The sequence below is a fragment of the Sylvia atricapilla genome, chromosome 28, assembly GCF_009819655.1.
Source record: "Sylvia atricapilla isolate bSylAtr1 chromosome 28, bSylAtr1.pri, whole genome shotgun sequence".
In the NCBI taxonomy this organism is placed as follows: domain Eukaryota; kingdom Metazoa; phylum Chordata; class Aves; order Passeriformes; family Sylviidae; genus Sylvia; species Sylvia atricapilla.
Window position 1 is genome coordinate 3,074,071 of NC_089167.1, and position 12,980 is coordinate 3,087,050.

At 48.6% G+C, this 12,980-nt stretch overlaps 2 protein-coding genes across 14 annotated transcripts in view; both read left to right on the top strand.

Moving 5' to 3' along the window:
* Positions 1-3,981, top strand: part of NSD3 (nuclear receptor binding SET domain protein 3) — a 31,860-nt gene extending 27,879 nt beyond the window's left edge. For 10 of the 11 annotated variants that reach the window (XM_066337278.1, XM_066337269.1, XM_066337271.1 and 7 more), the window contains 6 exons: positions 362-631; positions 1,302-1,418; positions 1,517-1,658; positions 1,926-2,032; positions 2,357-2,561; positions 3,327-3,981. In XM_066337278.1, coding sequence (XP_066193375.1) covers positions 362-631; positions 1,302-1,418; positions 1,517-1,658; positions 1,926-2,032; positions 2,357-2,561; positions 3,327-3,568 — 1,083 coding nt within the window. In that variant the 3' untranslated portion in view covers positions 3,569-3,981. Of the gene's footprint in view, positions 1-361; positions 632-1,301; positions 1,419-1,516; positions 1,659-1,925; positions 2,033-2,356; positions 2,562-3,326 lie in introns of those variants that run through there. The other variant, XR_010745515.1, reaches the window with a different exon arrangement.
* A 34-nt stretch (positions 3,982-4,015) lies between these two features.
* PLPP5 (phospholipid phosphatase 5) lies at positions 4,016-12,893 on the top strand. 3 transcript variants are annotated; one of them, XM_066337287.1, is made up of 7 exons: positions 4,016-4,130; positions 9,085-9,193; positions 10,709-10,799; positions 10,911-10,974; positions 11,285-11,409; positions 11,770-11,940; positions 12,267-12,893. In XM_066337287.1, exons 2-7 carry the CDS (start codon positions 9,089-9,091, stop codon positions 12,434-12,436), a joined length of 726 nt encoding a protein of 241 aa, XP_066193384.1. In that variant the 5' UTR covers positions 4,016-4,130; positions 9,085-9,088; the 3' UTR covers positions 12,437-12,893. The 3 variants fall into 3 exon arrangements, with proteins under 3 accessions (XP_066193384.1, XP_066193382.1, XP_066193383.1); XM_066337285.1 differs by lacking the exon at positions 4,016-4,130 and adding an exon at positions 8,764-9,016; XM_066337286.1 differs by lacking the exons at positions 4,016-4,130; positions 10,911-10,974 and adding an exon at positions 8,764-9,016.
* The last annotated feature ends 87 nt before the right edge of the window (positions 12,894-12,980 follow it).

Here is a 12,980-nt window from a genome sequence, read left to right on the forward strand (position 1 = left end):
GGCTGCCCACTCCCTGGCTGCATTCAAGGATGGGTTGGATGGAGATCAGAGCAACCTGGTCTAGTGGAAGGTGTCCCTGCCCATGGCCAGGTTCGGGACTGGATAGTCTTTAAGATCCCTTCCAACCCACACTGTTCTGAGATTCTAAGTTATGTACTTACACTGAGGTGTTCAGCAGTGGAAGCCTAGAGAAATTCACATAAATAATTTTGCTGTTCTTTTCACTAATCCCTTGTTGTATTTTAGAGTACGGTTAAACACAGGATAAAATAATTTTTACATTTGCCTTTTCACGTCAGTTGTTGACTCTGTGTTCCCAGTGCATCATCCTCACCCTTTGTTCTCCCCCTTCGTTCCCCAGTCCAACAAGGTGATCGGGAAGGTTCAGATCCAGGTGGCCGACCTGTCGGAGATCCCGCGCTGTAACTGCAAGCCGTCAGATGAGAACCCGTGTGGGCTGGAGTCAGAGTGCCTCAACAGGATGCTGCAGTACGAGTGCCACCCGCAGGTGTGTCCAGCTGGGGAGCGCTGCCAGAACCAGTGCTTCACCAAGAGGCTCTACCCCGACGCCGAGATCATCAAAACGGAGCGCCGCGGCTGGGGCCTGCGCACCAAGAGGAGCATTAAAAAGGTACAGTGACCCAGCACGGGGCTGTGACAGCCATCAGGGTGGGTTCAGGTGAAAGCACTGCTCTCTGCACCTCCAGAGAGTGAACTGTGTATAACTGTGCCCAGTGCATTGATAAGCTTGTGTTGAGGTGTCAGTCAAGTCTCAGCTCTTCTGATTTTCCTTAGAAAACACTCTTGGCCTGGAGGGCTGCTTTTAAACTTGGCGTTTAGCCCATTGATTTTCTTAAATTCAGAAGTTTTTAAATTTGCTGTTCATGAAAACTGTGTTACTGCAAATGTTCTGAGTTTATTGACTACTAAGGTCTGAATGAAAGTGAAGTAGGTAGTGAAAATACTGCAACAGTTCCCATTTCCTGAGGAGTCCATGAATATGCTCACATGGTCCTCTTTGAAAGAAAACTTGCACATTGAAAGGTTGAAACAGACCTGACAACTGTCTTGTGTACTGAATGCAGGAACAGGGCTGTCTTTTGTTCTGCGTGGCTGTATTGCTTGGACAGCAATTACCTGGTGCCTGTGTTCACATTTTGCCTATTAGACCAGTAAAGAGTGACGCCTTTTGTAATGATTAGAGTCTTTTTTATAGGAAATGCTTTTTTCTGTGCTGCTTCTCTTTATCATTGTGATTAGGATGCATAGATTTCTTACTTTTGTTCTCCCTTCCTTTGCAGGGTGAATTTGTGAATGAATATGTTGGGGAGCTGATTGACGAGGAGGAGTGCCGGCTGCGGATCAAGCGTGCTCATGAGAACAGTGTCACCAATTTTTATATGCTAACTGTGACCAAGGTGAGTATTGTGTCTTGTTTGACAGCAAATGTCACTCAGCAGCAGGAAACCTCTCTGCTTTCTAAGTACTAAACACATCTTTGTCTTTTTCCTTGAAGGACCGAATAATAGATGCTGGCCCAAAGGGGAACTACTCTCGTTTTATGAACCATAGTTGTAACCCAAACTGTGAAACGCAGAAGTGGACAGTGAATGGTGACATTAGAGTTGGACTGTTTGCTCTTTGTGACATTCCTGCAGGTAAAAAGGATGGCACTCTTTGGCGTATTTGTTTTTGTCTTGCAGTGGCCAAGTTCCTCACTTAGAATCGTGATTTTTTTTTTTTCTTTGAAGTTATTAATATTAAAAGTGTTTAGGGACTTTGTCATTCATTGGAGTGGAGATGATACTTAAGGTTCCAGTTTTAGCAGGGGTCTCATGGTAACAAATACTAATGAAATGTCATTGTCACAGGGCCTGTCTTCCCTCAGTGTCCATCTGGGTGAATAGCTTTTCTTTACATTTTAGGAATGGAGTTAACATTCAATTACAACCTGGATTGCCTGGGCAATGGCAGGACCGAGTGTCACTGCGGAGCAGAAAACTGCAGCGGCTTCCTGGGAGTGCGTCCCAAGGTACGTGGAGGAAACTGCAGCTTCTCCTCCCAAACCCAGGAATTTTGTAGGGCAAAGAGGGGTTTGATTTATTTCACTCTTCAGCCTGTCTAATACTTTCTATCCTTGGAAGTCTCCAGAGATTTTATAGTGTGCCCTGCCATGCTGTTGTGTCTGGTGGGAAGTTAATTCAGAAACATCTGAATGAGCGCTTCTGGCTTTCAGACTTAAAAGCTATTTTAAATGGATCTCATTTAAGAAGAGTTCATGCAAATAATAACCCAAAATTGACTTGAATGCCGAGGGTTTATAAGTGACTCTGTGTTGTGATTTTCTCCTTCTTAGACAGCATTTGCAACGGCAAATGAAGAGAAGGTGAAAAATGCAAAATTAAAGCAGAAGAAGCGGAAAATCAAAACAGAACAGAAGCAGATGCATGAAGATAACTGTTTCCAGTGTGGAGATGGGGGAGAGCTGGTCATGTGTGATAAGAAGGACTGTCCCAAAGCATACCACCTCCTATGCCTTAACCTGACTCAACCACCTTTTGGTAAGAACAGTCATGGGGCTCCTCCTGCTCAACTTTTCCTTCCTGCTACAAGACAGTGTTGGAAATGCAGCATTCATGTGTCTAAAATACAGCGTTCACTTACGTGAATGCAATATTTGTTTCATTACGTTAAATGCAATATTTGTTTGCACTACGTGCACCAAATTTGCTTTTGCAATACTACTCACTTTTAGCAATACATCAGGGGACTGTTCCTAAATGGACTGTTGAGCAGGGGCTTTGTCATACTTTTTAGCGTTGTTCTTGTTCCTCTCCTTGAATTAAACTTCATTTTATGTTGATTGAAACATGAGCATTGTCTTGGTGTCCTAGCACAAGCAAATGACAGTTCAAACACCAACAAGGCCAGCAGAATATGTAGGGCTGACCTAAAGCTTCCTTTGGAGGTACCCTCTGAGGAGCACCAGGGTTATGTGAGATGCTCACAAATCAGGAAACTGTACCAAACAAACTTTGTCTTGCAAGGACATTCAGTGCCCTGATGCCCAGGGAAGTAGATCTGATTGTTTTGAGGTCTGGTTGTGCATGCAGTAATGTTCTGGGCCAAGAGAGGCCTAAAAAAATGCAAAATAGAACTGTGTTCAGTCAGATCCTTGTACATGAGAAGCGGAAATAGCAGCTGATTTTTCTGGACTTGGTTTGCATTCATCTGAGCAATCCAGTGCGGAAGGAGGGTTAAAGGCCAGTGTTGTCTCAGAAGTGCACTAATTCCAGCTTCCTTTCCCTCTCTCCTCCCATCCTCAGGAAAGTGGGAATGTCCATGGCATCAGTGTGACATCTGTAGCAATCCTGCCGTGTCCTTCTGTGAGTTTTGCCCCCATTCCTTCTGTAAGGATCACGAGAAGGGAGCCCTGGTGCCGTCGGCGCTGGACGGCCGCCTCTGCTGCTCCGCACACGACCCCAAATCTCCTGTGGCACCCGAGTACTGGAGCAAGATCAAGTGCAAATTGGAAGCACAGAACGCTGTGGAAGAGGCAAAGGAGTGAATTGGGTTAAAAACAAACACAGGAGGGGAGAAGAGGGGCAACAGGCGATGAACTCAGAGAGATTGCAGTGCCACACTCGGCTTTGTCCTCGGAGCCGGCACGTGTGAGCTGGAACGGGACCATTGACCTGAGCGAGAAGGACCAGGCAGTGGTGTTTGCTTTTTATTGTTTGGTCTTTCTTTTACCCTTGAATGTGCTACAGCAGCTCTTACTGTTGGAAACCAGGAGCGTCTTGGCCTTTGAAGAAAACCGTAAACCTTTTGACAGTGAAAAGAATATTCTGTTTAAAATAATGTTCTTTGAGTGTAGAAAGCAAAGCATAGCCACATATTTATTTATTTAATTTTGAAAGGGTGTTGAAGATCTGGCTTTGATCAGTCATCGTGTCTTTAAAAACAAAACAGCGAAGCCAACGTAACTTTTGTGTCTAGTTTATGGAAAGAGCAAAGCCTCTCCCTCCCCTCTGTAACACTGAGATGCCAAACAGACAGGTGTGGGTGTCAGACCAGGTGGCTCTGAAATGCCTCTGTTCCAGTACTTATTGTTAAAGGCATTGGAGAAGGTAGGTTGTCTCTCATGTTTACTTATGAATATTATTGTGAAGCTTTTCCTGTGAGAAATCAGGTGTGTGACTTCTGGGAAGTGCTTGTAACACAAGGTCTGGCAGTGGGGAAGAAATGCTGGTTCCTTGCTCCAGAGCTGTCTTAGGTGTTTGCAGAAAAATGCAAAAATGCAGAGTTTAGTTGCACAGCGGTCATTTCTTTATTCCCACCTATTCTGGAAACCCCTCCCAGGCCAGGAGAGGCTCCCAGCCTCAGAGATAAAGTCATTCCTGCCAGTGGGCTCATCATCTGCCACATCTGGCCTGGTTTGGTGGCAGTTACTGAGTGTGATTCTTCAGTCCTGCCTTCTCAGGCTCCCCTTGGCTTCAGGGAGGCTTGGGCACGTGAGGGACCTGACCCATGTGCATGTTGGTTTCGATGGAATGAAGATTTTTTTTTTTGTTGAGAGAGATCTTCTAACTTTAATTTTCATTGTTAGTGGAGCTGAGGAGCATCTCAGCACTTCCTCAATGAACAGGGTATTTTGTGTCTGGGTAAGGGGCCATATCCCAGCAGCCAGCTGATGCCTCAGGAGATGGTTCTGTCTTGGATTTCCTCTGTTAATTAGAGAGACAGACTCCTGCAGTGAGGCTTTCAAAGTGGCATATGTTGGCTCTTGCTCCAGAATTTTTTTAGAAAACCTATATTCCTCCTTTTTTTTTTGTGCAAGGAGCCACAGGGCACTGGTGTCTCCAGGCTGGAACTAGTTTTGGTGGCTCTTTCCCCCAGCCCACCATCTCACCAAGCACTGTGTCTCCTCCCCTGCCCCAGTGTAGCAAATACTTCTGACTGGTGTACTGATAGTAGCTACTCCCTTTGCTCATGGGTACTGAAAATAATCAAGTGTTGCTGACATCTGGCCGAACTGAGCTTTGGAATTGAGAACCTCGTCTCTGGAAAACTGCTTACACAAACCTGTGGGAACACAGAGACTGCTCAGATCGAGAAAACAGGCTGAAGAATTCTGTGTGGAATTTAGAACATGTCTTGCCTCTGCCTGGTGTCCCTTCTCATCCTCAAATTGATGGACAGGGGGAGTTTTTTGTGTGTGCAATGGTAGAGTGATAGATACACTACAGTCCCTGAGCAGCTGCTGTGCCATGGACTCGGCCCAGAGCACCTGCCCACACCTCCCTTGGGGTGACACAACCTGCAGGTGTCTGGGACAGTCCTGGGCCAGCAGCTCTTGGGATCCCTAAAGCACTTCCTGCTGTGGGCCATGCTCCAGTGAGGGTCCAACACTAACCCTGCTGGAAAGCAGCGCTGGATTTTGGTATTTTTGAAGAAAAACAGTTACAAAATCTGTTTTATTTTTCTTAACTTTTTGTGTGAGAAATGTCTCTTTTTAAGCTCTTATTGAGGGAGTTTAACCTTCTCAGAAATTCCAAACACAGCTCTTGCTACCCGTGTAGGGCCTGAGGTGTTTCACTTTGTTATTTATTAGGCTTGATAATGTTCAGTGATTTTCTCTGAAGTCAGAGCATTCTGATATCGCAGATATCAGCTGATATATATATATTTGTGTATATATATATATCAGATGTGTTGCTGATATCGTGCTGCTGTGTGAGTGCTCCAACCTGCTCCATTTATTCTGTGTCTGTGGTGACCTGCTGAGCAGGGGGACGTGGTGTGGCAGCACCAGGACACCTTGGGAGCACTGGATGGAAGCCACAGAGTGTCAGTGGTCACTTTGGCCAGGGCACAGGACACAGGGTGGGCACAGAAGGCTTAGAACTCTCAAATGCTGTGATGGAGGCTGCTGCTCCTCCTGTGCCACCTGATGTCTTGGCTCACTTTGTGATCAGACATCTTAGAGATGCTTCTTTTTTCCACACAAAAATGATTCGTAGCAGCCAACACCTGGGCTTGGCCTCAGAAGGGAAAACAGGAGAGGTTGTTCAGTTTGTGAACAAAACTCTGAACTGAAGAGAAGGTGAGTCTTTCAAAAAGCTTTAACACTGTTAAATGAGAAAAGGCCAGTTCAGAGGCTCTTGGTGACTGCAGGGGCTGTTCTGAGTGCCAGACTCGGATGTTAAAATGCACATTTTAACCATGTCTTTGTGAACTGAGTAACCACAATGTAGTTGCTTAGTGCAGCTCCTTTGTAAGGAAAAGATTGCCCAGCTGTTCTGATGGATTGGCTTCAGCAGAGTGGGAGGCAGCTGCTGAATTCATTTGTGTGGGCTCCAAAATAAGGAATCTTGGATAGTTGGGTCATTTCATCCTGAGACGTAGAGGAAATCCACAGAACTGCTGATTTTGGTGGAGAACTGCAGTGTGCTGCCGCAGCACATTGTTATTCCTTCATGGGAACACACCAGCATGTTTTTCCCTTACTTTTGTGTTAAATTTTTGGGGTGGCCCCACACTTCTGGTCGCCTCCAGCTCTGGCACCTGGGCAGTGCCTGAGCTGCCCTGCCCAGGGAACAGGGTTTGTGGTTTACTGGAGCTTTTCCTCTGCAGCTGCACCTGGGCACAGTGCAGACATCCCACAGCCCGTGGCCAGATGAATCTAGAAGCAAGAATTCCACGATTCTGTGATTGCAGTGGTGCAGAGGCTGGTTCCACCATTCCTGAACACATGGTGCAAGCATTGGCTGTTGTAGCTGTCTGATTATTGTATAGACTTGTCCTGTCCGTAGACTGTTGAAGGCATTTGCAGCTCAGGAAGGAAATTTTGTGGGCAAATCACCTTCTCTGGTCACCACGTGGTCTTGGAGAATCAGTTCAAATGGAGTAATAGGGCTGGAATGTGGATTTTTGGCCTTCTTAAAAAAAAAAAAAAAAAAAAAAAAACCACCTTATTTTATCTTAATTTCAGGATAGAATGGGAAAGTCACAATTACTAGACATAATGATCAACAAGCATAAAATCTGTATATATTGAAACTTCACAGAATTATGTGGGCGGGGAGGGTGGAGGGTGGGATGGGGGGGGTCCGACGCTGGTACGGAGAAGTCACTTTAACATGGAAACCTCTGCCTCATTGAATTCAGGGTTTAATGTACTTGAAGCTCTGCAGTTCCTTTTACAGCTTTTTTTTTTTTTATTTATACATGATTTTTTTTTTTTTTTGTATACTGCATTGAAAATGTCCTTGACTTCCCCCAAGTTTTCCTTCCCGCTCCCGCTGTACAGTGGATCCGTGGCCAACGGGAGGGTTTGGAAGCCGCTGTCTCGGAGGTGTGTGTTCACCAGGTGTTGTGTGGGAGACAACGACCTTGGAGCAGTGCTGTCCCTTTGCTTCCCATTCCCATCAGCTTTCCCCGCCATTTCTCTTTGTGTAGCAAAAACATTTGCACTTACGATACACTCCTACACGCGTTGGATGTATTCCCAGTGTTGTTCTGAGGGAAAAAAGAGAAAAAAAAAGGCAAAACAGGACGAAAAGTAAAGGTGTTCCCTTGTGATACTGTATTTCTGAGTGAGCAGCTCAGGTCTGTGTTCTCCTGGGAGAGGTCTTGCTGCTCCAGAGCGGGAGATGGGGCGCTGGAACTGTGCTTTGTGTAGGGGATTGCTGTGATTAATGTGAATAAAAAAAAGGGAAAAACATGTATGAATTTGCCAAAGCCATTTACCACTCCCTGTGCCACCACCAGCTCCGGGGGCAGGTGGCTGCCTGGGGTCTCTCTGGAGATCCCAGCTGTGTGGGGTCCCTGGGAGTGTCCCCACCTTGCAGTTCTCTCTCGCTTTTGGGTCACAAGCAGACTGGATGAACCCCTACGCTCCCTGTTCCAGGTGGATCTGTATCTCATTGCTGGTGTCACTTTTCCTTTCCCAACAAGCCAACGGCGTTGCCACAGCCCCCTGGGGTGATCCTGTCCCCTTTGAGCCGGGGCTGGGGCTTACATTCGGGGTGCTGTGAGGACCCCGACCCGTTTGTCTCCACGCGAGTGATGTTGCACAACACAGATCCCCGCGGATCCGTCTCCATCCCCCACGTGCTCTGTAAGATGGACCTTTGTAGAGTCGTTATTTCTGTAGACTTTGTTTATCTGTAACAAACTTTGTAGATTCTGTGAAATGTTATTTTAACGAAATCACTCGAGTCTTTAACAGCGAAGCATCGATATTCACCGGAGTCGGTATTGAAGAGTTTGTGGACGCAGATGCAGCCCTGACACTGCCGAGGAGTGTCTGATTCCACGGGGCATTACTGTATCATGACTTGATGTTGCCGCATAGACTTTGAGATATCCAATATTTTGGGGGGTTTGTGTTGGCCTCTGTCCTCTTGCATAGTGTGAAGCCTGTAAAGCTGGTTCCCTGTACATAGATAGCTCCTGTCCTCTAGGTAGAGCGTATCGAGACTTGCCTGTAATATTTTAGCTTCTTACTGACTGTGTGTGATGGTAGAACATATAATTTTTGTACATTCTATCTACTGAGATGTTGCCTTTTTTTTATTTTATTTTACAAATACTCTGGAATTCAGATGTGGTTTTTTTGAGGGAGGGGGGGTTTATTTGTTTGTTTTCCTTTTTTTATTATTTTTTTTCCCTTTTGCTTTTCCGTGAGAATTCCTTTGGAAAAGGTTTTTAATGACATTCCACTGATGATCTGAATATTTTTTTTTTTTTTTTTTTTTTTTTTTTTTTTTTTTTTTTTTTTTTTTTTGCTTGAGGTTGACTTCAATAAATCGTTCTGAATGTTCAATGCTGAGATGAGTCAGTTCCGTCTCGGGCGGGGCTGGGGGGATAACGGGACTCCCGGCTGCCGGTCCCTCCTCCGGGCAGAGCCGCGTTCGCTCCGCCCCGGCGGCTCCGGGCCGGCAGTGGCCATGCGGCGAGCGGAGCTGGCGGCCGAGATCGCCCTCCGGGCTCTGCTCCTCGCCACCTTCGGGTGGGTGCGAGACCCCCGCCCGCCGCTGCCCTGCCCGCCCCAGGGCTCATTTGTTTCTCTCGTTCCAGGATCATGGAGTTCCTGCCGCCTTTCCAACGCGTGGTGCAGCCCGAGGAGATGTGGCTCTACAAAAACCCGTACGTTGAAGTGGACCGTGTTCCCACGCTCCTCATGTTTGTAAGTTCGGTGGGTTCGTGGAGTGGTTTGGGGTCGGAAGGGACCTTAAAAGATCGTTTCGTCCCTCCCACTACGGGGGATGTCCGCCTTCCACCAGAGCAAGCCCGACACAATCTGTGAGCAGTTCCGGGGATGGGGCAGCCACAGCTTCGGACACAAAGCAGCGTTTCCTGCATTTACTCTGATTTATTCTTAAATTACAAGCTCTCCTTTTAAAGCGAAGCTGCTTGCTACAGGCTCGTACTGCAATCCCTGCAGCTCCTAGTGCACGTTGCAGAAAATGCAGGATTTCGTGTCCGTGTGGATAAAAAGCTGAAGGGAGGGGCTGTGAGGATGGAGCCGGGCTCTGCTCAATGGGGCGGGAGACACAAGCTGGAACATGGGCATTTCCACCTGAACGCGAGGAAGAACTTTCCTGTGTGGGTGACTGAGCAGTGACACAGGCTGCCCAGACAGTGAGAGATGCTCATAATCCATAAGGACACCATCCTGGGTGATGTGCTCTGAGGACCCTGAGCAGAGGGGTTGGACTTGATGGTCCCCAGTGGTCCCTTAATACCCACTCTGTGAGATTAGTACCAGCTAGGCCAAACAGACAGTGATTTCTGACATATTTTGAGGCTTTACCATCCAGGGTTGCCTTTGGGATTTGAAGTTCATAAACTCATCAGGACTTTGCACTGTTGCCCATAATCTGTTCCACGTCTAAACTACTGGCTCGTGGAAGATAGCTCAGCTCTTGCTATCAGGAATGTTTTCCTTGCAAGCAGCTATTTTTAGCAGAGATTTATTATCATTTTATTATCAAATGTTTTTCCGATGGCTTCAGGCTTGGTTAGAAGAGTTTGACTAACTCTGTGTTGGATTTCCAGGAGAGAGCAGTGTGTCAGAGGGATCGGTGCCCTCTTTCACAGGTGGGAGGTGAAGGGCTGTGGTTCTTGAGTTGGCAAATGGCAGGTGGGATTTTCTGCAAGAGGTGGCCACTAAACATTAAGGACAAAACCTTGGGATAGCATTTGGAACAGGCAGTGTAAGGCTGGACACGTGCCAGAGCTCAGGTGGGAACTCAGGAATCCATGGGAGCCTGGCAGCCGTGGTGAGGGTGTCCTGGGGTGAAATCCCCCAGGGCTGAGATGGGGCTGATGATAACTGGTTGCTCTGAATCAGCAGCTCCTGTGGTTTTGCTGACAGAGCACGGGTGCTGCTGACAGAGTGCTAATGCTGGGGCTTGCAGGGAGAGAGCTGAGGTGCTGTGCCTAGGGACACCCCCAATAACCAGCCAGAGCAGCACTCTGCCAGAAGAGCTGTCTGAGAACTAAAGGATAGGCTGGGCTGATCAGGGGCTGCTGCAAATCCAGCTGGTGGGGGCCTGTGTTCTGATGGAACTGCAGTGATTGCTGCTTGGCTTTGGGGAAGGGAAGTGTACTTAGAGCTTTCTTGAGTAACTGCTCCTATGTTCTGGTGAAAACTTCAACCTGCTTCACTGACACCTAAAATTCTCCCTGTTTCCTGCAGTTCATCACATTTCTGTCTCCCTTGTTGCTCATTGTCCTGGCAAGGCTGTTCATGGGCGCTGACCAGGAGGACACGAGGGAAGCCTGCCTTGGTGAGCTCCTCCTTGTCCCAGAGAAAGGCAGCTTGAGCCTTGCCAGTGCCTGAATGTGCTGCATTTTCAGGTGGGGATGATGCTGATGTGACCCTTTTGCTCTCCTCTCAGCTGCCAGCCTTGCCCTTGCCCTGAACGGGGTTTTTACAAATGCCCTGAAGCTCGTTGTGGGGAGGTGAGGACTGGCTGGTTCCCAGCTGCGCTGCGTGGGGAGGGCGGGGGAGGCATCTGCAATAGCCAGATCAAGGCCAGGAGCTGAACTTGGACGTGCTCAGCCTGGGAAAGAATGTGGGTTTTTTCTAGCTGTAAAGACAATTTAGAAGTAGAAAAAACACTCAGGAGCTGCTGTCTCAGGCTGTCATTCAGACAGACTCATTTAGGCCCGTGCTGGGGAGGATCTCATTGGCACGGGCAGCTCCCTGCTGCTCCTTGGGTGCTGGGAGTGCCCACTCCTGAGAGCCCTGAGCTTCACTTCCCTGCCCCAGGCCACGGCCTGACTTCTTCTACCGCTGCTTCCCGGACGGGCGTGCCAACGCCGAGCTGGTGTGCACGGGGGACGGCCGCAGGGTCACCGAGGGCAGGAAGAGCTTCCCCAGCGGACACGCTTCCTGTGAGTTCTCCACATCTCCTTCCTGCTGGAGCCATGGGGAGGGCAGCTTGGATTTGCTTTCCTGCACCCCACAGCTTTGGCTGCTTTCGTTGATGTGCTCAGGGGATTCGGGTTTCCCTCTGCAAAGCAGTGGGGTGAGAAATGTGGTCCAAAGCTGTCTGTAATCCCAGGAGGGATGTGTGCCAGCTTCTAGGATTCATCAGTCCCAGATGATCCATCACACTCCCAGCTGGTACTTCCCTTGGCTCACAGGGACAGGCAGACACCTCTTACAGCCCTTCAGCTGCAGCAGCAGAGGGTGAGGGTCTGGCAGTAAAGGCTGGAGCTATTCTGAACCAACACGGTTCTGTTCTCTTCCAGTTGCCTTTGCTGGTCTTGGCTTCTCCGCCTTCTACCTGGCAGGGAAGCTGCACAGCTTTGTTCCAGGCCGGGGGGGCCGGGCCCTGCGCTTCTGTGCCTTCCTCCTCCCCCTCTTCCTGGCCACCCTCATCGGCGTGTCCCGCATCTGCGACTACAAGCACCACTGGGAAGGTGGGTGAGCGTCTGCTGGGGCACCTGGATGGGGCTCAGCAGCTGCCCTGAGCAGGGCACTGCAGGCACTGAGGGCTGTGCTGCCACAGAAGTGTGCAGAGCACCCAACTTGGGGTTGTTTTTTTTTTTTTTTGACTCCTCCAGTGGCAATTTTGGTGCCACCTGCAGAGAACTGATGCCTTTCTCTGCGGTTCTGAAATACACACCAAGCTTGGGTTTACAGCCAAGTGAGGTTATGGATCCAGCAGAAAAGCTGCTACTGAGGAATTGATCACAAAGCTTGGGAGGGTGAAGGGCCATTAACTTTGCTCTGGTCTCGCCCACAGATGTGTTGGTTGGCTCAGCCACGGGCTTGGTGCTCGCATACCTGTGCTACAGGCAGTACTACCCTCCCCTGACAGACACCACGTGTCACAAACCATCTCTGGCCAAGCCCAAACCGCTGCCGGCGCACGAGGAGAAGCCTCCAAGTCCCAGCTTCCACATGAACATCTAGTGATGGGCTGTGTCCTGCTGCTCCCTGGATGCCAGGGCAGGCAAGGCTTGGGGGAGGCTGCTCAGGAGAAGTGGCTCCAGTGAGGATGAACCCCTGGGCAGAGGTGTTCCCTGCTGAGCCGGTGAGTTTCCTGCCCTGGCCCTTGTGTTGCTTCATTTAATTGGATTTTGTAGGCCACCCCCTCTTCATGCCCACTGTGAATCAAAGGAGGCACTCGGGGTGCCAACCTGTGGACAGTTGGGGGATGAAGGTCCTGACCAAGAACTGGGAAAATGTGACAACCCAGTGTGCCCAGTCTGGTGGGAGTTCTTGTGTCCAGTCCAGGAAGCACCGTTGGTCTCCTCTCTGCAGTCCAGCCGAACTGTCACAGCTCTTCTCCTGGGAAAATGAAGTACATGAACTGCAAACTTTGAGCTTTTCTAATTTCCCAAATAAAGGAGTTTAATTTTTGTAATGAGCTGTGGTACTAAAACTTTATTTCAAGGCTTGGGTTGTTGCTTTATAAACCATTTCCTCTGCTGTGTGCAGGGGTTTCTGGTGGGTG

Excerpts from the sequence above, each read along its gene's own strand:
- PLPP5 (XM_066337285.1), top strand. The coding sequence starts at position 8,823 with ATGTTCAATGCTGAGATGAGTCAGTTCCGTCTCGGGCGGGGCTGGGGG. Across the intron at positions 10,800-10,910 it reads CACGAGGGAAGCCTGCCTTG|CTGCCAGCCTTGCCCTTGCC; the intron begins GTGAGCTCCTCC and ends CTCTCCTCTCAG. Across the intron at positions 11,410-11,769 it reads CCCCAGCGGACACGCTTCCT|TTGCCTTTGCTGGTCTTGGC; the intron begins GTGAGTTCTCCA and ends GTTCTCTTCCAG.